The 24,305-nt window shown below is 46.4% G+C and overlaps 1 protein-coding gene across 3 annotated transcripts in view; it reads right to left on the bottom strand.

Annotated features, from left to right (window-relative positions):
* The window catches only part of GALNT15 (polypeptide N-acetylgalactosaminyltransferase 15), a 41,271-nt gene that overhangs the window by 4,103 nt on the left and 12,863 nt on the right, over positions 1-24,305 (bottom strand). For 2 of the 3 annotated variants that reach the window (XM_021068276.1, NM_001206447.1), the window contains 7 exon segments: positions 23,571-23,775; positions 15,174-15,341; positions 9,351-9,468; positions 7,604-7,798; positions 6,536-6,667; positions 6,057-6,161; positions 1,693-1,836 (listed from right to left, as the gene is read on the bottom strand). In XM_021068276.1, the coding sequence (XP_020923935.1) occupies positions 1,693-1,836; positions 6,057-6,161; positions 6,536-6,667; positions 7,604-7,798; positions 9,351-9,468; positions 15,174-15,341; positions 23,571-23,680 (972 nt within the window). In that variant the 5' untranslated portion in view covers positions 23,681-23,775. 3 annotated transcript variants of the gene reach the window in all.

Raw genomic sequence — 24,305 nt, 5'->3', positions numbered from 1 at the left:
CTTAGCATCATGTCCTCAAGGTTTATACATGTTGAAGCAAATGACAGGATTTCCTTCTTTTTAAAGGCAAAATAATATTCCATGGTATGTATATAGCTTATTCTGTTTATTCATTCATCAATCATTGAACCCTTGGGTTGCTTCCACCTTTTGGCTATCGTGAATAGGGCTGCTATGAACAGCACCTCATTCCTTTTTATGGCTGAATGGGAATGCTTTTTTAAAGTCTTGTTTTTTATGCCTGAAAGATGCTGGGTATATCTTAGTCACTCATTTTTTACGCATTATTTTAAAATGCTGTTTCTAAACCTATTGTCCAGAGGACTTGCTTAGAATGATTCTTTATGATCATTCCTAAAGGGCCTTAACTTGGTTTCTAAGACTCCTGTGAGCATATGTGGGTGCCCTGGGTCCTGGGTTCACTTGTCACCAAAGCCCCCGAGAGTTTTGTTCTCAATTGTTAATTGTGAGTTCAGCTGAAGTTTTACATTGTATGATTTTCCTCTTTTAAGAGTACCAATACATGGGAGTCCCCATTGTGGCTCAGCGGGTTAAGAACCCAACTAGTATCCATGAAGATGCAAGTTTGATCCCTGGCCTTGCTCAGTGAGTTAAGTATCTGGTGTGGCCATGAACTGTGGTGTAGGTTGCAGGCATGGCTTGGATTCTGCACAACTGTGGCTGTGGCTGTGGCTGTGGCACAGGCCAGCAGCTGCAGCATCAATTCGACCCCTAGCCTGGGAACTTCCATATGCCTCACATGCTGCCCTAAAAAGCAAAAAAAAAAAAAAAAAAAAAAAAAAGGGAATACTGGTGCATGGAGTTCTGCTTAGTCATTTAATCCTTCCTTATTCTCAAGCAAAAGCTGAAAAAGAAAAGATATTTTTAAAAGACGTGTGTCTTTGTTTGTATAATTACACCCCAATTCATTTCAGAAGGGATTTGGAGTGAAGGAAAAATTAGGTATGGACACTTAGTGTTGATACTGTCACCTTCCAATCCTGCTCACTCTTCCTAAATACTTGCACTCCTCTTATTGATGCACAATCTCTGTAAAGGATCTAGAGCTTCTCTCTGGGGCAATGGGAATCCAAGTCTTACTAGAATAGTGAAATGCTCCGAGTAGATTTTGCAAAGGAAGAAAGTACCATCTGCATCCTCATCTGTTGGGTTGTGGAATCAGAGTGGGCCTTCCCATTGCTCCTAAAATCACACCACCAACAGGGTTGCCTACTCCTGTTAACATGCTCACACGATCCTACTTGTGAGATGAGCTGATAAACTTTATAAAGGGACTGTCTTGGGAGTTCCCTAGTGGCTCAGTGGGTTAAGGATTTGGTGTTGTCACTGCTGTGGTGTGGGTTTGGTGCCTGGCCTGAGAACTTCCAAATGCTGTGGGCATTGCAAAAAAAAAAAAAAAAAAAAAAAAAAAAAAAAAAGGAAGAAAGAAAGAAAAAGAAAAACGTCCCTTCTATGCCATGATCAAGATCAGAGCTATAGAGAAACCTGGCGAATTAGTACATTTCAAGATACCAGTGGATAACTTTGCTGCAAGATTGGTTTACCTACTCCTGAGGCCTTAGTGCCAAGTCATAAGTTCAACAACAGAAACACAGGTTTGTACAGTAATACTTGACTTCTTGGAAGTGCCAGGCAGGGGCACTGCCAAGCCCTTCCAGATGGATTCCTTACCTCCTGGTAGTCCCAGTGTTGCTGGTGGATGGCAGGGCCTTCCTTGGTGCAGTTCTGAAGAATCACCTGCTCCCGCCTGACATCAAAGCACAGGTGCTGCGGACTGCCATAGCGGATCTCCTTCCTGCCTGGGTGCTCCAGGTGCTGGGACAGAGGGAACAGCCATGAGCACAGCTAGGAGGAGACAGTCTCCAAAGCTGGAGAGGAGGGAAGGGGAGCTCACTGCAATAGGGGGCAATCTTCAGATTCTTCTGGGGTCTGCTTGACCCTGTAGCATAGTCAATCCACAAATACGATGCTGGATTAGCCCTGGCCTCTGAAATCTCCTCCTTCCAGCTACTTTAACATTCGTATGTACACATTCTGGCAAGATCCTCCATTATTACTGGGTCATAGCTGAGGCCGTAAAGGAATCCGTGTGTTTTGTGAAGGTACAGCCAGAAGGGCAGATGAGGAAACTGCTGAGGCCCAAGTTGATCTCTTTCTGGGGACATCTGGCTGGACCCTGCAAGTAACTTTCCTGCTTTCTGCTGTTTCTGCTGACTCTCACTCATGGTTTGTATTTTCTCCCCGGTTCCGTAGGAGTGGATCGTGCATGCTTTTGTAGATGGGCTTTAACTGTAGGAAGCCTGTGGGGCCTGATTGGAAACATATCCTGATAAAACCGTTTTTCCGTTTGCTCCTGCCAAGTACAGCCTGAACTAATTTTTACATTACTTTGTGGCTGAGGGATGCGGTTGGCTTCATGATCATGTGACCTGTGCAATGGCAGGGGGCCTCATGCTTACAAGGGTTTAATATTCTTGGTTTAATATACTCGGTTTAATACTGTTTGTGTCTTGAAATTCTCTCTCTCTCTTTTTTTTTCTTTTTAAGGCTGCACCTGCAGCATAGGGAAGTTCTTAGGCTAGGGACTGAATCAGAGCTGCAGTTGCCAGCATATACCACAGCCACAGCAATGCCAGATTTGAGCCACATCTGTGACTTATGCCGCAGCTTGTGGCAACACCAGATCCTTAACCCACTCAGCAAGGCCAGGGATTGAACCCACATAGGCTTAGCTAGTTCTCAATTTTGCTGGATGTGGAAGTCCCTACTCATCACCTCCTCCCTACCAAGGATCAAAAAAATGATAATAATAATAATCCGAAAGCCAATATTCTGTTTGCATAAGCAAGATTATTAGTCCTAGTTTCAGATGAGGAAACCAAGACTCAGAGAGGTTAAGAGGCCTGCCCGATGTCTCACAGCTAGAAGGCGAGCTGTTTCCACCATCACACTGCCTACTCACCTAGCACTTTCCACCCTCCTCCTGTGCAGATGTGAGTGCCTACAGGTATGTTCTGGAACACTGGTAAAAGGGCAAAACTGAAAGGGGACAAATAGATCCTGAGCAGCTGCTTCCCCCCAGGGTTCCAGGACCTCCCCAGTCCTGCCTGCAAGGCTGGACTCCAGACCCTCCAAGACATGCTTTGCCTTTCACCCCAGGCTCGCAGGGCTTCACCTGGCTTGTTTGATCAGTATCTCCAGGAATTTACACTTTGTTATTGGTTTTGTTTGTTTGTTTGGCCACACTCATGGCATGTGGAAATTCCCAGGCCAGGGATAGAACCCACACTATAGCAGCAACACAAGCCGCTGCAGTGACAATGCCAGGTCTTTAACCCACTGTGCCACAAGGGGACTCCTGTTGTTTGTTTTTATTCTATTTTATTTTTTTCACTTTTTAGACCTGCTCCCATGGCATGTGGAAGTTCCCAGGCTAGGGGATGAATGGGAACTGCAGCTACTGACCTACTACACTACAGCCACAGCAACACGGGATCTGAGCAACGTCTGTAACCTGTACCACAACTCACGGCAATGCTAGATCCCCAACCCACTGAGTGAGGCCAGGGACTGAACCTGCATTCTCATAGATAGTAGTTGGATTCGTTTCCACTGCACCACAAGGGGAAATCCCCTGTTGTTGGTTTTCAGTAAGGACTTTGGGATAGGATAATTTAACACAAAGGCCCCATCACAGGCTGAAAGGAAAGAGATTTGGGGACAGGTTAGACTTTCTGGGTTATCATCCAAGTTGTATAAAGAAGTGAACCCACCGACTCTCAGCCAATGTCACAGGGGCTTCTCACTACCTGGGCAGTTATTCCTGTGATGAAAATTTTGAAGAGAAGAAATACCCTAAGGTACAAGGAGACCTTTCTGATCACCAAGGGGCCTTCATGATGCTGGAAGGACCCTCTGCCTCTAGGTTGTTCCCCGGACTCAGCATTGATTTACTTGTCTCTCCAATCTGGCCATATATACCCATAAGCAGGACTTCTGGCTCAAAGATGGATACTCCCTGTAGGCAGAGGGCCTGTCAATCATGTTCAGTGTCTCTCTTTGGCTTCCCTTTGGGTCATAAGCTTTTGCTGTCATGGGGCAGCCCCTCCCTTCCTGGGTACTGAGGACTCCAGCCACACTGCAGAGCAGGGCCCCTGGGAATCCCTGAGCTGATCTCCAGTGCACCCCAGGGGAGCTCAAGTGCTATTCCCCTCCCTTCCCCCAGGGCATCTGTACCCTCTGCTTCCTTCTGACCATGGAACGAAGGCCTTTCTCCCTGAGGAAGGAGTGACACAAACCACATTGCTCTGTGCGTGGGAAACATTCTGAGTGAGGCCACAGCTCTGAGACCTGGAGCCATGACTCCTCCCTCTGTGTTTAAGTCCCCCTCTGGCAAGTGGGGCCATGAGGCTTGTCTGTTCAAATCCTGTCCCCTCTCCCCACTTCACACACACACACACACACACACACACACACACACACACACACACACACACACACACACACACACACACACCAGGCTCCCATGATGCCCTAAAGTCCCTCCTCTGGCCTATGTATTGGTCCCCATACATAGATCCCCATGTGTTGTGCCTGAAAGACACAACACATCTACAAGGGGCAGGACTCAGCAACAGGGCACTTAATCTTTTTTTTTTTTTTCTTTTTAGGGCCACATGTGTGGCATATGGAGGTTTCCAAGCTAAGGGTCGAATAGGAGCTACAGCTGTCTGCCTACACCACAGCCACAGCAATGCCAGATCCGAGCCATGTCTGCAAACTATACCACAGCTCATGGCAACGCCAGATGCTTAACCTACTGAGCAAGGCCAGGGATCGAACCCTCAACCTCATGGTTACTAGTTGGGTTCATTACCGCTGAGTCACAACGGGAACTCCAGGGCACTTGATTCTTAAGAATACAGTCACGAGTTCCGAGTTTGAGGCAGCACTTTATTTGGGGGACCCTCTCATTTTCTCAGTGCTCCCTCTTAGTGATCCACTTTTCCCGGTCTCTGGTCCTAGTTAGCTAAAGATCCACTGAGCTGGTCCAGGTGTTTCAAAAAGATGCCCTGGTGGAAATGTGCCTTCACACAGATTTTCTGTGACCTCTGATTATAGAATTTTAATTTAAACAGAAAGCTCTTCTGTTTTGTAAATAAGTTCACTTGCATCAGTTTTTTAAGATTCCACATATAAGTGACATCATATGATATCTGTCTCTCTCTGTCTGACTTACTTCATTGAGTACATTTACAAGACAGAAACAGAATCACAGACATAGTAAACAAACTTAGGGTCACCAAAGTGGGAAATGGGGGCAGGGAAAATCAGGAGTTTGGGATTAGGAGATACACCCTACCATATACGAACTACATAATGCACAAGGACCTACTGTATAGCACAGGGAGCTATATTCAATATCTTGTAATAAAGTATAATGGAAAAGAATCTGGAAAAGAATATACGTATGCATGTATGTATATGTATAACTGAATCACTCTGTCCACCTGAAACTAACACAACATTGTAAATCAGCCATACTTCAATCAAAAAAAAAAAGAAAATATAGGGATCTTTTCCATAAACTCTGGATTTCCAGTGTCTTTTAAATTTTTGGATGACCTCATAATACTGGTAGCTTTCATACAAAACAAAAGACATGGAGTCTGGCGCCGGCACAGCTGTCCTTTCAGATGGTGCTCCCCCCAGCTCACTGACCTCATTCCCTTCACCAGCCTGGACCCTGGAGACATCTGAGCTTGTGGCTCCTGGGCTAGTCACTCTCGAAGCCTCAGTTTCCTTATCTGTCAGATGAAAGCATTGGCTAAACAGCCTGGCCCTTTCCCTCAAGCTCAGATGCTCATATTCTCAGGGCTTGGGGCTGACAACAGGATGGGGATGGATCATCAGGGGCAGGTAGCAGGGGGGGGACCATGCACCTGGGTCAAGGGACACGGGATTGCTAAAAGGAGGGAAAGGGCACGGCCTCCCAGCAAAGACCCTCTGCAGGTCTGAGGCTGCTGGCCACCCACCTGCTGCGGCTGGCTGTCACTGCAAGGAGCCAGCATCATGGCACAGCCCAGGACGTCACCTTCCGCCAGGCAGTCCGCACAGAAGCCGAGTCCGGTGTTGTGGAGCTGCAAGGGGACATCCACACAGAAGTGAATCCCGCCCTCTGCTGCAAAGATGCCCCCTGGTGGCAGCATTTCTTTCCTCCGGTCTCTGCAGTACAGCTCAAGGTCCCATGTTCAGCCACAGAAATGAGTGAGGTGAAGCTGAAGCCACTGACTCTAGGGCCCCAGCCTCCTGAAAGAGGCTGCAGCACCTGTCCTGGTTAAGGGCCCTGGGACGGGTTATGAGGTAGCCCAGCCACCCCTCGCAGGGAGGCCTACTGAGCTGAGACTGGTTGGCCGGCATCACGGAAGAACATCTGAACTTCAGATCCTATCTCAGAAAGCTAACCAGCCCCTCCACTTCCCCTTTCTCTGCCCTTTGTCTTGATCATTCTTGCCTTTCCAGAGAACCTGGGCCTGCGTTCGGATGGATACAGTTCAGGATAGATGTTGGCCAGAAACCAGTGGAAGGTCCGACAGCCCAGCCTCCTCTGCAGCTGTTGGCGTTCTGTGCAGTCCGGCTTCCCAGCCTGGGGAGGACAGAAACACAGGCAGCAAGACGGAGGAAGTGGCTTCATATCAGAGTTCATGTGTTGGGAGAGAGCCAGAGGTGTATGGGAGGAAGCCTGAAGGATGGGGCCAGCAAACATCACTGTGAATCATGTCCCACCTTAAATAGCATTTGTGTGTCACACTGTCAGACCTGAGCTGAGGAGTAGCTGACCAGTTGAAAATGCACTGTTTGTAGGCATTTAATTAAATGTTTAAAATGTCTGTTTTTCTGGAGTTCCCGCTGTGGCTCAGTGGAAACAAATCCAAATAGTAGCCAAGAGGATGCAGGTTCAATCCCTGGCCTCGCTCAGTGGGTTAAGGATCTGGCGTTGCCATGAACTGTGGTGTAGGTCGCAGACATGGCTTGGATCCCACACGGCTGTGGCTCTGGAGTAGGCGGGCAGCTATAGCCCCGATTTGACCCCTAGCCTGGGACCTTTCATATGCTGTGAGTGAGGCCCTAAAAAAGACAAAAAAAAAAAAAGTGTATTTTTCTGTGCCTTTTTCTGGGGGGTGTCCTTTATGTTTATTTTTATACTTTCACTTGTTTCATGTCTTGGGTAATTTCACAGCCTTGAACCCGTTGTCCAGAATGACCTATTTCAGTGCTTACTTCCCCCCATCCCCTGCGGGTCTCTCCTCTGGCCACATGATGAAGGGCCACACTTCTTAGGTGCCTCCCACAGACATCAGGGGGTTCCGGGCTGAGACCAGCTGGGATGCCCCCTGGGAGATGCTGGGAGAGAGAGGACAACCCCACCAGGTAAAGGAGCCACTTGACAGGGCCCATTCACAGAAGCACAAGCCAGAAGGTTCTATTTTTCCTTCCAGGTGGGAGGGGAGGTGCCCCTGGCCCAGCCTCCACCCAGTGGCCCTGGTTAGGCACAGAAGCCCCTGCCCGGCTCTCCCCTTACCTTGCTCAAGGACAAGGCCTCTGGGTTGTGTCTGTAGAAGGTTTCCTTGAAGGCGCCCAGCCAGGTCTCAGCGATGCGGACCTTGCTCTGCAGAGCGGCCTCCTGCTCGAGGGGTGAGTGGGCATCCTGAGGTCCGTAGATGTGTCCCACCCGGGAGCAGGGAAGGATTTCAACGGAGCCTCCACAGAGCCAGGCCTGCCATGAAAGGACAAAATAAACCCTGCTGTGCTTCTGTCCGAGAGCCTGGGAAGCAAGGGGCCTGTGAGGGGCTGGCAAAATGCTCAGGGACTCCGGAACGAAAACTAGAAAGATGGTTCTGGTTCTCAGGGTGGAGTGGAGTTTTGAGATCTGAGAGCTCTGAGCAAGGGGGTGACAAGGCAGGGAGAATGAGGGCTGTTGTCCTGGAGCAGAACCTGCAGAGCGAGGGGCTACACCCGTGCAACTACCTGAACACGCCCTGCCCTGCCCCCACCTTGAAACACAAGCCCAGATGCAGCGCTTAGAGATGTGGTCAAGCTGTGGGCACCTGGATTCTCCCAAGGTGCTTCCTCAGGGAAGTGGGTGTTCTGGGCCGTCTGGCTTCCCTGCGCAGAACTGGGTGCAGGGAAAGGTATCCCTCATGGCCAGGGAGTTTCTAAAAACCTGTGAAGCCTCCTGCTGCCAAGGCACCAGAAGCCACTTGTGTGGAGAGCAAAGCAAAATTTCCTTAAGCAGAAGCCTTTTACACCACACTTGAGGATAAGGAGGAAAGTGAAAACATGTCTAGGATAGGCACCACAGGAACCAAAAAACACCAAGAACCAGAAAGACTGGAGGCCCAAACTGAGTGCCACAGTACCCGAAGGTGCCACAGCAAATTCAAAAGCACATGTGGGATATTTTCAGTGTTCAGAGAAACAGTAATATCTGTTGGGTGTTCTGCAGACTCTAAGCTCAGGGTAATACACGGTTTCTGCCCTGGAGGGCTGCCCTTTTCGTGATGTCTATCTTTGCTGGGTTGGGTTTCAGTGGTTGCTGTGATAAAAAAGCAGGTATCAGGCAAAAAATCAAGGTGGAAAGGAAATGAGGGTGCTGGGCCCCATCTGATGCCAAGGCTTGAGAAATTGTATGGCACCCAATAGGTGCCAAGCTCTTAGGACAAATTACTTATTATGCTGTTTGGACCAAACTGGTCAACCCACAGAACTGCTCGGTGTCTGTTTTGGCCCATGCGTGCTGTGAGATTATCAAGGTGCTACGGGGGCTGGTGTGGAGAATGCATGGGATGTTCTGTGCTCAGGTGGAGACAGCTAACTGATAACAGGCCCTTTCTTATAGGCAGGTCTGACAGATGAGTTCAGGAAGGAAGCCGAGGTGAAGTCAAGAGAGATGAAAAAGCAGGGAGGGTATTCCCGTCATGGCACAGTGGAAACGATTCCGACTAGGAACCATGAGGTTGCAGGTTTGATCCCTGGCCTCACTCAGTGGGTTAAGGATCAGGAATGGCTGTGACCTGTGGTGTAGGTCACAGATGTGGCTTGGATCCCGAGTTGGCTGTGGCTGTGGTGTAGACCAGCAGCTGTAACTCCAATTGGACCCCTAACCTGGGAACCTCCATATGCTGCAGGTGTGGCAAAAAAAAAAAAAAAAAAAAAAAGGCAGGGAGAAAGGAGGATTTGACACACCACATTTAATAACCTTGCAATTTGCCTTCCGCCTGACCTCCAAGCCATGACCGTACACTTGGCCCACCTGGCCCGGGACGTACCTTGAGAGACAGTTCGAGGTTTTCGCCACCCTGCAGTGACATGAGAGGATCATAGGCTCCAGTGTTTTGGAAGTAATGTCTGTCCATGGCCACAACCCCGCCGGGCACCACAGGGGTCCTGGGGAGAGAAGGGGGAACACTCTGCAGTTCAGAACCTGGAGCACCTCTGGAGTGGGGGCAGGGGGATAATGGCTGTGGGGGACAGGGGCTCCAGTAGCCCAGAGAGTGGACTCTGGAATCAGACAGATCTCAATGCTTTTAATTGCAAGACTGGAGCTAAGCAAGCCTGTCAGAAATCACAGGATTTCATGAAAAGAGAGCACGGGTTGCCTGGGCCTTTTATACTCCATCCTTGGGTACTGTTCCTTTAGAGGGGGCCTCTGCAAAGACCTTTGGGAAGAAGACCTTGGTTAAAATAAGATGCCTTAAGGCTGGCAGCCCCAGGCCTGGGCAGAGGGAACCTGTGGGCCTCTTCCCTCCCTCACCCCTGGCCTCACTTCTTATCTGCTTTATGAACATTCACCCCCTCCCCAACTCTAAGATGAGTCCACCAGGGACGCCGGAAGTAGACAGGACCTAACCTGCTCTGGGGGAAATGCACATAACTTAAAAACACGGAAAGCAGGAATCCCCAAGGGATGGAATTAAGATGACTTCATCCCCCAGAAGGGTTTAACAAGGGAGGGTAGAGCCCGAGGCTTGGATCAAGGAGCTCTTTACTCAGAAGCCAAAAAAAATTGGAGTTCCCCAGTGGCTGAACAGGTTAAGGGTCCAGTGTTGTCATTGCTGTGGCTTGAGTTACTGCTGTGGAGAGGGTTTAATCCCTGGCCCCAGAAATTCCAAGCTGTGTGTTTGGCCAAATAAATAAATAAATAAATAAGGAGAAAATATTTGAATGCAGTCAAACTCTGAGTATGCCTCAAGGAATATTTTTAATTAACATTTTTAATTAATAATTTTAATTACTAAGAAAACAGTTTTACCTTAGCAAAACTGCTGACCTTTAGGTGATTAAAAATACTAAGTTATACCACAATATTAAAAACAAGTATTGTAATTATTACTTCCTTGACACAACTTCTCATTCTGCCACTTACAATAGATAAGATCTCGAGTGAGAAAGATAACCTCTCTGGGCTCAGTTTCCTTACCTCTAATCAGGACAGTAACAGTGTTTCATAATGGGGTTGTGTGGGAACTAAAAGAAATGTCATATAAAGTACATGTGCCTGCCAAAATCCAAAGATCTCTGAAAACCAAATCCTTTTTCATGAGGCATTGGCAGCAAATGCTGCTGTGAACTGACATGGGTGTCTGCATAGTCTTTATGAATCTGTGGATGACAGACTGTGAGCTCATATTTGAAACACAGCAGAGCAGAGCAGTGAAGATCTTTGTGTCAGGAGGCTGGCCAATCAGGTTTTAATCCTCGATCTACCTTTAACAACTTTACGAAGCTGAGCAACCTCTGGGGTTTTAATCTGTAATTTAATCTCTATGTATTTCAGTTCTCACAAGTGGAAAATGGGATTGATAACAGGAATTACTAACAGTAACTGCTTCACACAATTATGGTAAGGGTTGAGCTAACACGGCACATATGTTCAATCATATTACTTAATACTAACATTTGCAAATGTACAAATGATGCTATCCTTTCTGGAATTTTCCTAGCATCTGTATATAGCCTGTACCCAACCTTGTCCTATTTCCTGCTCTCTCACCAGACAGATGAGAGAGGACATGAAGTCAGAGTATCTGGGGTGAGGGGAGACATGGGTAGAACCGTATGAACATATGTGAGGAAGGATCTGGGCCCTGGACGAGAGCCTGAGGCCTCCATGGTCACCCAGGGAGCAGCTGGGTCTCAGGGAAGGACCTGGGCCAGCACAAAGCTGGCCCAGCTCTCTCTGGCTAGAACAGGACAGGTGTTGACTTTGGCCAAACCAGGTAGGTCAACGTGACCTATAGTGACTTTGGGCATCAGAGAAGCCCTGAGGCCTAGAGGAAGTTCCCAGAGAAAGCTGATGCTTGGGGTCAGGGTGCCTTTGCCTCAGGCTGGTCAAAGGCCTCTGAGAAGTCTCTTCTCTTGAATAGAATCCCTTTGCTTCAGCCGGAGCAGAATAAATAGTTCCCTCCAGCGGGCACCTCTCTTAGCTTCCTGTGGACAAGTGTTGACTCGTTTATCACTTTCCCCACACCATTAGGGAGGTCTAGGAAACTCCCTTTCAATTCTTTGTGTCAGAGTGTCTGGCACTTAGCAGATGCTCAAAAGATGCTGATGGGCCAGTAAAAGAATGACAGAGCATCCAAACAAAGCTCTCTGTGCTTTCAGGAATACATACCTATGATGGAAGGAGGTGGCAGACATCCAGCTCTGCACCGCCCCCCTCATATCTGCATCTCAACACCATGAACCTTCCCTGCTCGGAATATGAGGCCCCAGGCTGATGTTGCCTGTTGCAGACTGAGTATTTCTGTTCCTCCGAAACTCACAGGTCAAAGTCCTAACCCCCAGTGTATTGTGTTTAGAGATGGGGCCTCTAAGGGAATAATTATGGATAAATGAGGTCATAGGGTGACCCCATAGACCTGGTGCCCTTAGAAGAAGGGCCTCATGTCTGGCTTTACACCTTCAGAGTTAATTCCTGGAGGAGGTGGATCCTATGCTTGTCTGGGGATCTGAGTGCAGAGGGTACTTTGCCCGCCTCCAGTCTGGCTGCCTTGAGAGCTCAGGAACCCCTACTGCCCTCAGCCCCAGGAGATCCAGTCCAGGCAGCATCCTGGGGATCCAGGCAGAAGGTGACGGGTGCCACTCCATGGAGGCCCCCAAACCATCAGCACACCAGCGCGAGCTGTGCCATGGGGCCAGGAGAGAATGTGACACTTTGGCAGATGCAATGTGGAGGCTTCTGGCACCCCGACAGACAACACCGCTGGCGAAGACGCATCATGGCAAATATGACACAGGACAGCTGAAGCCCGAGGCGCAGCACTCCCTCTCCACCCAGCTCCCCCACTAAAGTCTGGAGCCCAAAGTCAACCCCAGGGTGACGGGAGGGTGGACATGTGCTCAGATGACAGATTTAAAGATGAGATTTTTTTTTTTTTTTCGATTTTTAGGGCCACACCCGCAGCATATGGAGGTTCCCAGGCTAGGGGTCCAATCAGAGCTACAGCTACTGGCCTACACCACAGTCCCAGCAATGCAGGATCCGAGCCACATCAGTGACAGCCCATGGCAACACCAGATCCTTAATCCATTAAGCATGGCCAGGGATCCAACCTGTGTCCTAATGGATGCTAGTCAGATTCGTTAACTGCTGAGCCATGACGGGAACTTCTAAAGATGAGATGATTAAGCTATCAATGAATTTGTCTCATTTGTCTGGAAGTTTTCTGCCATTAGGAAATGGAGGTCAGGATAGAAATTACCTAAATCCAGTTATTAGGAAATAAAGAGAAATAAAAAGGATATTAAAATAAGAATATATATATATATATATATATCACTTTGCTATAGAGCAGAAATTAACACAACATTGGCAATCAACTATACTTCAATTTTAAAAAAAGGAAAGAAAGAGAAATAGTTTTTGCATAGCTAAGCTTGTGGCTTATCATGCCCCAGCTGTTAGGGTTCAATGCCCTCGGACAGACCCTTGGAAGGCCTGTTTGTGCCTAATGCCTTCACTTTGTGTCCCTGGACTAGGCTCTCAGAAACCACTTGCGTAATTGCTTGGTTTTGAGTAAGTTGATTGGCTGAAGGTGGACACCCACAGACCCCTTGTCCCATAGGCTTTCTTACAATGTGACATTAACATTGCTCCTTCTGAGAGGCAGGGTCCATGTCTCCTTCCCTTGAACCTGGGTGGGCTGCAACTATAGTGAGAGTGACCCCAGGTGACTTCTGAGACTTGGTTATCGAAGGGAATACATACTGTTCTAAAACATTTTTCTAAGTGAAAGAAGCCAGAACCAAAAGTCATGCCTTGTACAATTTCATTGATATGAACTATCCAGAATGGATAAATCCACAGAGACAGACAATAGATTGGGGGTTGCCAGGGGCAACTAGAGATACTAAGTAAAGGATTTTACACTGGAATAATAGAAATGTTTTGCAACTGACACAGGAGGTGGTGGCACAATATCGTGAATGTACTAACTGCTACTGAAGTGTTTACTTTTTCTGTGTTTTAACTTCTTTTTGGCGGTGTCTTGCAGCATGGAGAAGTTCCTCAGCCAGGGATTGAATCTGTGCCACAGCAGTGACAACGCCAGATCCTTAGTCCACTGAGCATACCAGGAGACTCCTGAATTATTCATTTTAAATGGTTCCTTTTATGCTATATGAATTTCACCTCAACAATTTTGTTTTTTTTTAAAAAAAGCAGAGAGGGGGATGGAGCTTGCTTTGCCTGGCTTTCTTGGAATACTTGCTCTTGGAACCCAGTGTGCCACAGTGTAACAAGCCCCAACTAGCCCGTGTGCAGTGACTTCACGGAGAGAAGGGGGAAGAAGCCCCCACTAGGTCCCAGAGACAGCCAGCATCAAACTCCAGGGGATTCCTGTGCCAGCTGTTGAGTCACTTCCAGCCAGTCTAGTCTAGTAAAGGACAGTCCTTCTGAGGCCCAGACACCATGGAGCAGAGACAGCCAATGCCAATGTGCCCTTTCAGAATTCATGACCCACAGTCCATGGTCTTGAGAAACAGTTATTTTATGCCATTAAGTTTGGATGGTTTTTATATATATATAAAACTGAGTCACTTTGCTATACAGTGGAAATTGACAGAACACTGTAAATCAACTATAATGGAAAAAATTTTTAAAATTCTTTAAAAAACCCCACAAAAACAAAAATAGCACAGGGAACTATATCTAGTCACTTGTGATGGAACATGATGGAGGCTAATGTGAGAAGAAGAATATATATATATGTGTATATATATATATCTCCAGCACTTTGTTGTACAGTAGAAATTGACAGAACACTGTCAATCAACTATAATGGAAAAAAAAATTTAATTCTTTAAAAAAAGTTTGGATGGTTTGATGACATCTATAGTTAGCATTGCTATAAGGTGTATTTGAAAGTTGCTAAGAGAGTAAATGCTACAAGTTCTTATTACAAGGAAAAAAACTTAACTATATGAGGGGATGCATATTAACTAAACTTATTGTGATAATTATTTTGCAACATATGAATGTCAATATATGTATACTATACACCTTAAACTACACAGTGTTGTATGTCAATGATATTTCAATAAAACTGAAAAAAATGATTTATTTCTGCCATTAAAAAAAGTTTGGATGGTTTGTTATGTAGCAAAAGAGATCTAGAACGTTGACTTAAATAGAGTACTTATCTAAAAACCAAACATGTGAGAAGAAAATCATAAAACTGGACTATTCTGAGATTTACAGTGTCTCAGCACTCACCTGGCTGAATTCTTCCTCACCTACCGAGAAAACATCTGAGACCAGGAAAATTCCAGTGTTACCTGGCGAGACAGAGCTGGGAGGAGATCCCAGGTCAGGTGCATTCACTTTCCACTTGCACCGTCTGGAAGTTTCTCTGGACTCTATTCATTTAACAGTGTAACAATAATAATGCCTATAGCTGAGTGCCTGGCATTCTCTACATGCTTTTCCTATACTGACTCAATCAATCTTCACAACAACCCTAGAAGGTAAGTACCATTATTACCTCCCCAGTTTACTGATTGAGTCACTTGCCAGGGGAAGCCCAGACAATCTGGCACTGAGTCCACCTGAAGGAAGCAAAGGCAAAGCAGGCTGAGTGTAGAAGCCTCACCTGATGGGGCTGATGGGGGATGGGAGGGCCTTCCTCTCGTGCTCTGGCAAAGGCTCCCAGTGGAAATCCAGCTTCCAGTCCAATACCCCACGCTGCAGGTCCTTGGAGGGGTAATACTGGAAAGTCTTCCAGTCAATCACGTCTAGGACTGGAGACACCACTCTGCTCCTGGAAAGAACCACAGAATCAAATAAGGGATCCCCCTACTGTCCAGCACAGGGAACTACATCCAGTCTCTTGGGATAGACCATGATGGAAGATAATATAAGAAAGGGAGTATATCTACGTACGAATGGGTCACTTTGCTATACAGCAGAAATTGGCACAACGTTGTAAATCGACTATACTCTAATAAAAATTAAGTTTAAAAAAGAAAATGTGGTACATATCTACAATGGAATACAACTCAGCCTTTAATAAAGAATGAAATGATGCCATTTGCAGCGATTGGACTTAGAGATTGTCACACTAAGTGAAGTAAGTCAGAAAGAGAAAGACAAATACCATATGATATCACTTACATGTGGAATCTAAAAATATGGCACAGATGAACCTATTACCAGAACAGAAACAGACTCACAGACATGGAGTCCAGATTTGTGGTTGCCAAGGGGGAGGGGGAATGGACTGGGATGGACTGGGAGTTCGGGGTTGGTAGATGCAAACTATTACATTTAGAATGGATAAGCCATGAGGTCCTACTGTCCAGCACAGGGAACAACATCCAGTCTCTTGGGATAGAACATGACGGAAGATAATATAAGAAAGGGAATGTATACATGACTTTGCTGTACAGCAGAAATTGGCACAACATTGCAAATCAACTATACTGTAATAAAACATTTTTAGAAAAGCAAAAAACAAGTAAGCTATCAACACCTTTCACTTGCTAGGGCACGGAAACACAATCCAGACACACTGCCCAATAGAGCAGCCACATGGCTACTGGGGACCTACTATACTATCTGTCCAAACTGAGATGAGGCATAAAATATGTGCTGGACTTAGAAAATTTAGTATGAAAACAAGATGTAAAAACCTTAGTAATTCTCATACTGATTACATGTTGAAATGATATTTTGGGCATATTGGGTTTTGTTTTGTTAAAATTAATTTCATCTGCTTCTTTTTGTTTTGTAATATGACTATTAGACCTGTTTAAGTTATATCTGGGGCTCATGTTCTGTTTCTACCGAACAGCATTGTTCTAGAAAATACGTTTTTTTCCCCCACAAAGAATGAGGGGCCTGTTTGGTTAAGAGCATGCCTACCTCTTTCTTTCTTTCAAGACTTCTCTGGACCCTTGCATCCCTGGGATAAATCCCACTTGATCATGACGTACAATCCTTTTAATGTATTGTTGGATGCAGTTTGCTAGTATTTTGTTGAGGATTTTTGCATCGATGTTCATCAGTGAAATTGGCCTATAATTTTCTTTTGCTTGTTCAATAAGTGGTGCTGGGAAAACTGGACAGCCACATGGCAAGAATGAAATTAGAACACTCCCTAACACCATACACAAAAAGAAACTCAAAATGGATGAAAGACCTAGATATAAGACCAGACACTAATCAAACTCCTAGAGGAAAACATAGGCCAAACACTCTCTGACATAAACAACAGCAACATCTTCTCAGATCCACCTCTTAGAGTATTGACAATAAAAACAAAAATAAACAAATGGGATCTAATCAAACTTCAAAGTTTCTGCACAGCAAAGGAAACCCTAAACAACACAAAAAGACAACCCACAGAATGGGAGAAAATCTTTGCAAGTGAATCGACTGACAAGGGATTAATCTCCAAAATTTATAAACAACTTCTGCAGCTCCATATCAAAAAAAACAAACAAGCCTATCAAAAAATGGGCAGAAGATCTAAACAGACAATTCTCCAAAGAAGACATACAGATGGCCAAGAAACACATGAAAAGATGTTTAATGTCATTCATTATTAGAGAGATGCAAATCAAAACCACTATGAGGTACACCTTACACCAGCCAGAATGGCCATCATCCAAAAGTCTACAAACAAGAAGTGCTAGAGAGGTTGTGAAGAAAAAGGAACCCTAGTACACTGTTGGTGGGATTGTAAATTGGTGCAACCACTGTGGAAAGCAGTATGGAGATTCCTCAGAAAACTAGACATAGAACTACCATTTGATCCAGCAATCCCACTCCTGGGCATCTACCCAGAGGAAACCACGACTTGCAAAGACACATGTACTCCAATGTTCATTGCAGCACTATTTACAACAGCTAAGATATGGAAACAACCTAAATGTCCATCGACAGAGGAGTGGATCCAGAAGATGTGGTACATATACACAATGGAATACTACTCAGCCATTAAAAAGAATGAAATACTGGCATTTTTAGCAATATGGATGGACCTAGAAACTATCATGCTGAGTGAAGTCAGCCATACAATGAGACACCAACATCAAATGCTTTCACTGACATGTGGAATCTGAGAAAAGGACAGACGGAACTTCTTTGCAGAACAGATGCTGACTCACAGACATTGAAAAACTTATGGTCTCTGGAGGAGACAGTTTGAGGGGTGGGGGGATGTGCTTGGGCTGTGGGATGGAAATCCTGTGAAATCAGATTGTTATGATCATTATACAACTACAGATGTGATAAATTAATTTGAGTAATAAAAAAAATGAAAAAAAAAAGACTTCTCTGGACAAAGCTAAGAGACAGGAGAATGGGGTCTTAGGCTCAGCTCTGACATTAATGCACTGTGTGACCTTGAAATGGCTGTTGCACCCCTCCGGGCTTTGGTTTCCTCATTTGTAAAAGGAGAGGTTGAACTACTTCCCACAAAGGTACAGAAAGCTCATCTGTAAAGACTGACTCTTGACTTCTTTGGGGGTCTTTAATCCCTTTAAGAATCAGGGGAAAACTATGGATGCTTCCTCAAAACATAACCATATGCACATTTACAAAATATTATGCACAATGGCAGAGGGTTCGTGAACCCTTGCTCTAGGGTCTAGTTCTTGTTCCTCCCTGCATCATACAACTTTTTTTTTTTTTTTTGTCTTTTTGCTATTTCTTGGACCGCTGCCGCAGCATATGGAGGTTCCCAGGCTAGTGGTCGAATCGGAGCTCTAGCCACCGGCCCACACCAGAGCCACAGCAACACGGGATCCGAGCCGCGTCTGCAACCTACACCACAGCTCACAGCAATGCTGGATCGTTAACCCACTGAGCAAGGGCAGGGACCGAACCCGAAACCTCATGGTTCCTAGTCAGATTCGTTAACCACTGCGCCACGACGGGAACTCCAGCATCATACAACTTGATTGGCTTGAGGAATCAGGATTGTCAAGCCCAGGAAAGGTCCTTGATGCTAAAGCATGTATATATAAGCACATGGTGTCTCCCAGCAAATCAAAGTCCTGAGTCTATGCTTTTTTGTTCATTTACTGTTGCTGTTGGTGATTGTATTTTATCCCAATTTGGGGGCACAGCTTGGGACTACGTGACCTCAGAGAGGGTGATGGGAAAATGGTACAAGTTGGAAACAGGTAACAAGCCATTCAGGTATCCCAGGAGCTGTAGGTGACCTGGTCAATATCTAAATCATATTTTTTTCCTGCCATCTCATGATAGTTCCTTTTAAAATCTGTACCACAAGGATTGAGGGGCCTATTTGGTTAAAGAGCATTGGATCAATCAGGCCTGAGCTCAGGGGTGATTGGAAGTTACCAGTCTAAGTAAGATTCCTGGAAAACAGATGTCAGCCATGCTGTTTACATTCCCATCAAGTTCCATCCATCTGGGAGACAGCCAAGGCTGGCAGCAGCCCAGCCCATGTGCAGAGGGCCAGGGTGGTCCTGGGACTCAATTATCTGCTTAAATCTGTGGCTTTAAGTGACTGGTCTTGGTGTAAAGAGTCATGGGAGTTATATTTAGAGCAAGGATCTTGATGTGCTTTTCCTGCCCTTTTCACGTTGTTCCCTCTGGAAGGTAAGAGGAACTTAATCCCTCTGGTGTCTGCCATTTTGGGGCACCTTGCATTGGCCTAAGAAAACTGAGAAGCAAAGGCAAGGAAGAAAGAAGGGCACTCTCCGAAGTCTCCACTTCCTGTAGGATGAGCTGAGCAGATAGGATTGATTTGGCTACTGGCAAAGCATTTTGTGGAATTTCAGCCTCAAGAGCCAAGGAAGCTGTGGGGTGGAAGTCTGAAGAACCCCATCAAGTCTTTACCACCTCCAGAATGGGAATAGGACCAGAATGGAGACCTAATTTGTCCCAGACCTTTGAGCTGTGTCCCTTCTTGGTAAAGGTGTATATTCTTTTTCATCAGAAAATGAGCACCCTAAAATTCACCAAATTTCTTTTGGCTCTGTCTTGCTGGAATTTCAGAGTCATAAGTAAAGCTCACTTCCTTACTTTTTTTTTTTTTCCCCTGTCGTGCGAAGCAGCTCGAATGGGATCTCAGTTCCCAGATCAGGGATTGAATCCGGGCTGCAGCAGCGAAAGTGCCGAGTCCCAACCACTAAAGCACCAGAGAACTCCTTGTAAAACTCACTTCTAATAACTGCATTACCCCTGATTTCCAACACTATCTTTTCCCTTCTGAAACCTCCTTTTCCTTCTCTTTTATCCAGATACATAAGTGATTCATCATAAGCCTCTTTGAGTACATTTTGGGTAGAGGTGAGGAATAAAATGTCAGTGAATGAAGTAAAAGATGTTTTCTGTTTTGGTTTTTATTCCCAAGGACCATAGTGGCTCCCTAACCAGGGCTGAATTAGGGAGTAACTACATTCTAGCGGCCCAAAGAAGGATGATTTAAAAGCGAAACAAACAACAACCAAAAAAACTGTCTTATATTCAGCTTTGTGTTTCAATCTACAGATGTATCTGTCATTCTTGGAATTCACTTTAAGCAAAATACCAAAGCTTCCCTGTCTGACTTGAAAGGAGCTAGGAGAGTGTTCACTCCATCATCCTGTCGCTGGTTAACTGAGACTTAACTCTCAGGTAGACATGAGGTCAATCCTCCCCTAAGCCTTTCTAAGCTCCAGGAGATCAGGTGTTTGGATTTCAATGGAGCTATCAACAAACACAGGCTAACTGAAATATGTGAGGTCAACTAAGGGACCACTGTCCAGAGAGCCAAAAGCTAACTGCAGCTCAAACTTATCAGCCAAACATTTTACCCTAAGGAAGAATCTACCCTAGTTTATTTCACCCCTCTTGATTTTTCCCGGGCTTGGTTGTTCCTCCAGGTCTACGATGTATACAGTCATTTTGGAAGTTAATGCAAATTCTTGGTGTTGGTGGGAAGCATCTTATACTGAGAAGGAAAAAGGTCTGACTTCTCTCTTCCCAGAGCTACTGCTGCTCACGTGCGACCCCCAAACTAGCTCTGGCCTTTCTAAGACTCTGCCATGCCAAGGGGTGTGGCATAGGATAGGGTCCTCTTGAGCCAAGAACACCCTTAAGAGAGTTTGGCCCTTTCCCCTTGGAAATTTTCCTTTTTCTCTGGCCATGACTCTTACTTCTTGGTTTGGGTACTAGATCTGGCAGCTGGGACAACAGCTACCCTTTATCTTCATCTTTGTTACTTTATGTAGAAACCAGTCACCAATCAGTACTGCCCTAAAAATAACCACTCTTGAAGAAATTTGGGGGCTGCTGTGTACAGTTGTGTGTGTTGTGCACTGCCCAATCCTAGAGAATGCCTCAAATATCAAAGACACTGTAAATGTGCACATTTATTTCTAAATGTTCTGGCAATTAGCATTAAAGTGCCCTGTTCTAACAAAATGAGTGTGTGATGACACATTTTCTGAGGGATGGGAGTAAAGGTCATGAGGGAGGGACTCCTTTGCCAGATTCATAAAAGTTGCCATATGGTTCTTGGCAGACCTGTTTCGTGGGCAGGGACAGGGAACTGGGGCCAGAAACCAAGACCAGAATTCTCTGACCAGGGCTTTGAAGAAGTTGTAACTCTTTGCAATAGTTGCTTTATCGTCTATTACACTGTTTACTCATTATTCCTCCTCTACCTTTTAAATGAAAGACCTTCAAGACCTCCTCTGTTCTGGGGGCAATGGGTCCTCACCTGGTAACTTAATGTGTCTTTCTTAAGGCTCAGAAGCACCTGGGTCCTTTCCTCTCTCAAAGAGCAGCAACTATAAGAAGCTGCACCCTTGGAATTTTTGTGGTGTCTCAGCAGTAGCGAACCTGACTGGTATCCATGAGAACTCAGGTTCAATCCCTGGCCTCACTCAGTGGGTTAGGGATCCGGTGTTTCCATGAGCTGTGGTGTAGGTCACAGACATGACTCGGATGCCACATTGCCATGGCTGTGGCATAGGCTGGTGGCTACAGCTCCAATTCCACTCCTAGCCTGGGAACTTCCATATGCTGTGGGTGCAGCCCTAAAAAGCAAAAAAAAAAAAAAAAAAAAAAAAAAAAAAAAAAAAAAAAAAGCTGGGCCCAGTGGTTTCTACAGCTTTGCTTTACATGAAGTGAGTTGCCACAAAAGTCACCAGGATTGGAGGTGAGGGTAGAGCAAACCGTGACAGGACCACTCCCCCAGGCCACAGCTTCAGAGCCTCACCACGTGAAGTTCAGGGAGATGGGGCCCCAGACCTGGGAGAGACCCTCCCTGCCAAGGCCTGTAAGCCCAGCGCTGGGGCCCAGAGCCAAGAGGTGCACAGGGAGTTGTGGGTGAGGTGTGAGGTCACAGAAAGACGGTCACATCACGGAGGGGGGGACATGAAGAAGAGGCCAAGCCATGATGGGTCTGGGACAGAGGCTGTGTGTGTGTGAGAGAGAGAGAGAGAGAGAGGGGGGGAGTGTATGTGGAGAAAGTCTGGTAAAGAGGGGAGGGGAAGAGCCCAGAAGTTCCAGGACTCCCCATCTCTCAACCTTAGAAAACTTCCCAGGGGCCTCCTTTCATCACAGCTGAGGACGCTGGAGTATTGCCATGGCTTTGTCCCCAGTCTGGAGTGAGAGAGAGCTCTAGATCTTGAAAATGGTGCCAGTGTGAGAATCAGACATGAAGGGCTCATTTTAATCAATGCTGATCTTAAAGGCCCCTCTGAGAGCCCCCCGTCTGTGACACCAGGAGGGGAATTAGATGGGGAAGAGGCGGGACCTGCCTTGGGTCCCACTCTGAAGCTGCACAGTCACTGTGAGTTGAGAACAGAATCTAAGATGGCCATGGGGTTTGTGAATTTGCCCATCCTAGTTCTTCTGCCAATTTATATAAGCTACTTCTTTTATGAAATGTGAACCAGGAGTGGGTGTGTGTCATCAAACTGGACAAAATTAATCCTTCTTGATTTCACTTGAGCCTTATTTCCTCTCTTTATCAAAAACAATCACCGGACTATTAACAGTCCCCTTTGTGTTGCTTGAAAACTCTTCCATCTGGGGAACGCAACCTGCTCTATCATATTTTCCTTATATGTGGTCATCCCCAGCTCCAAGTGAGACTGTCAACATCATTTACTGTGGGTAGGAGGGCGAATCAAAGTCATAAGCTTTGTTCTGGCGTCAGGCCTACCTGGATGGACATCAGTGAAAACTATCACTCACTGAGCTCCTACTGTGCGACAGGCCTGCAGGAGCCCCCAAGGCTGTGTTGGTTTTCCCAAGTGGGATATTCCAACTGAGGGGAAATGGTTGGCAAAACATGTTTAGAAACTGTTGAATGAATGGAACGACCCTGACAGCAAGATGGGGCACAGACAGAGAAATGGTCATAATTTTAAATCTTTAGCTACAGGGTGTGTCATGCCTTCACATTCCCCAGAGCTGGCCTGGGTTGGAAAACTAGAGACCCCTTATGTTGACCAAAAAACCTAAGAATGTTAGTTCTCGATGGAACTTGAACCATCCCAAAGGCTCATGCTTTCTTTTAAGGGTGATTCATCTATGGCCCAGCAAAGTTGACTTTCTCCAAGATTATGTTACAAACTGGATTAAAACTGTTGCTCTTCATCAAAAATAGTGATAAGCATAGTGAAGTTCCCAGCACATCTGCAACTTAACAGAAGCTACTCTCCAGGCTTTGGTTTCTGTATCTATAAAACAAGGTAGATGGATCGGAGAATCCTTACCTCTCTTCTAACTCTACCTCCCTACACTGTCCCCCCACCCCGCCCCTTTTTGGCTGCATCCATGGCATGTGGAAGTTCCCAGGCCAAGGATTTGAACCCGCACCACAGCAGTGACAATGCCGGATCCATAACCCGCTGAGCCTTCCTTACACGTCTTAGAGGGTTCAAACATCTGAAAGACCCAAAGGAACACATCACTCGGATTGTGGACGCTCAGGTGTTTTTCACTGGAGGGTGGGTGTCCTGTGAGTGGCCAAGGCTGTGGATGACCGTATCGTCCTCAGTCCCCGGGGATGAGTTACCTGTCGCCAGCTATTCTGCCCAAAAGGGGCTCTAGCCAGCCCGGGTGGCACTCGCAGTGGGCGTCCATGAAGACCAGCACATCCCCGGTGGCCCTGGCAGCCCCCAGCATCCGGGCCCGGGCGGTGCCCAGCCTCCTGTTGCTCCTGAGCAATTTCACCCTCTCCAGCCGGGCCACATATTCGCCGAGCGCTGACTTGAGTTGTCCTGGAATCACAGGGTTGCAGTCAGTGGGGTCCCAGTGGCCACAACCCGCGAGCTGAAATGACCATCACGAGAATCACTGCCAACAGGGCTCTTGCGAGCCGTGGGGAGCCCCAGGACCCCAAGCATCATATACAGTACAGTGTGGTTGTTGCTAAGATGTGAGTTGCTTCCTTAGTTTCCATGGGTCAGGATTCTCTCCAGTTAAAAAGAGGAGAAATGGCGTCATGAAACCAGGAGAGGGTAGAACTCGCTCACATTCTCTAAACACAGCAGCGAGGTTGAAGCAGCTACCGCTCATGCCCTACTCAGATACCCTGGCATCACTTTTACTGGGCTGGTTTGGTTTGTATGTGCCCAGCTGCTGTGGGTTCGCTTCTCACTGCAGTCTGCATCCTTCTGCGGAGATGTGCCCTTGGGTGTTGGAACCGCCCCTCCTGCAAGCAGCAGAGTGTCATGCAGAATGTCCACCCCCACCCCAGGTGCCCAGAGTCAGCGACTGACTATTGCTGGGGTACCAAGCCCGCTCCCTT

Source organism: Sus scrofa, chromosome 13 (assembly GCF_000003025.6).
Source record: "Sus scrofa isolate TJ Tabasco breed Duroc chromosome 13, Sscrofa11.1, whole genome shotgun sequence".
NCBI lineage: Eukaryota > Metazoa > Chordata > Mammalia > Artiodactyla > Suidae > Sus > Sus scrofa.
Note: the sequence above shows the minus strand (reverse complement) of the source record. Positions and strands in the feature narration are given on the sequence as shown.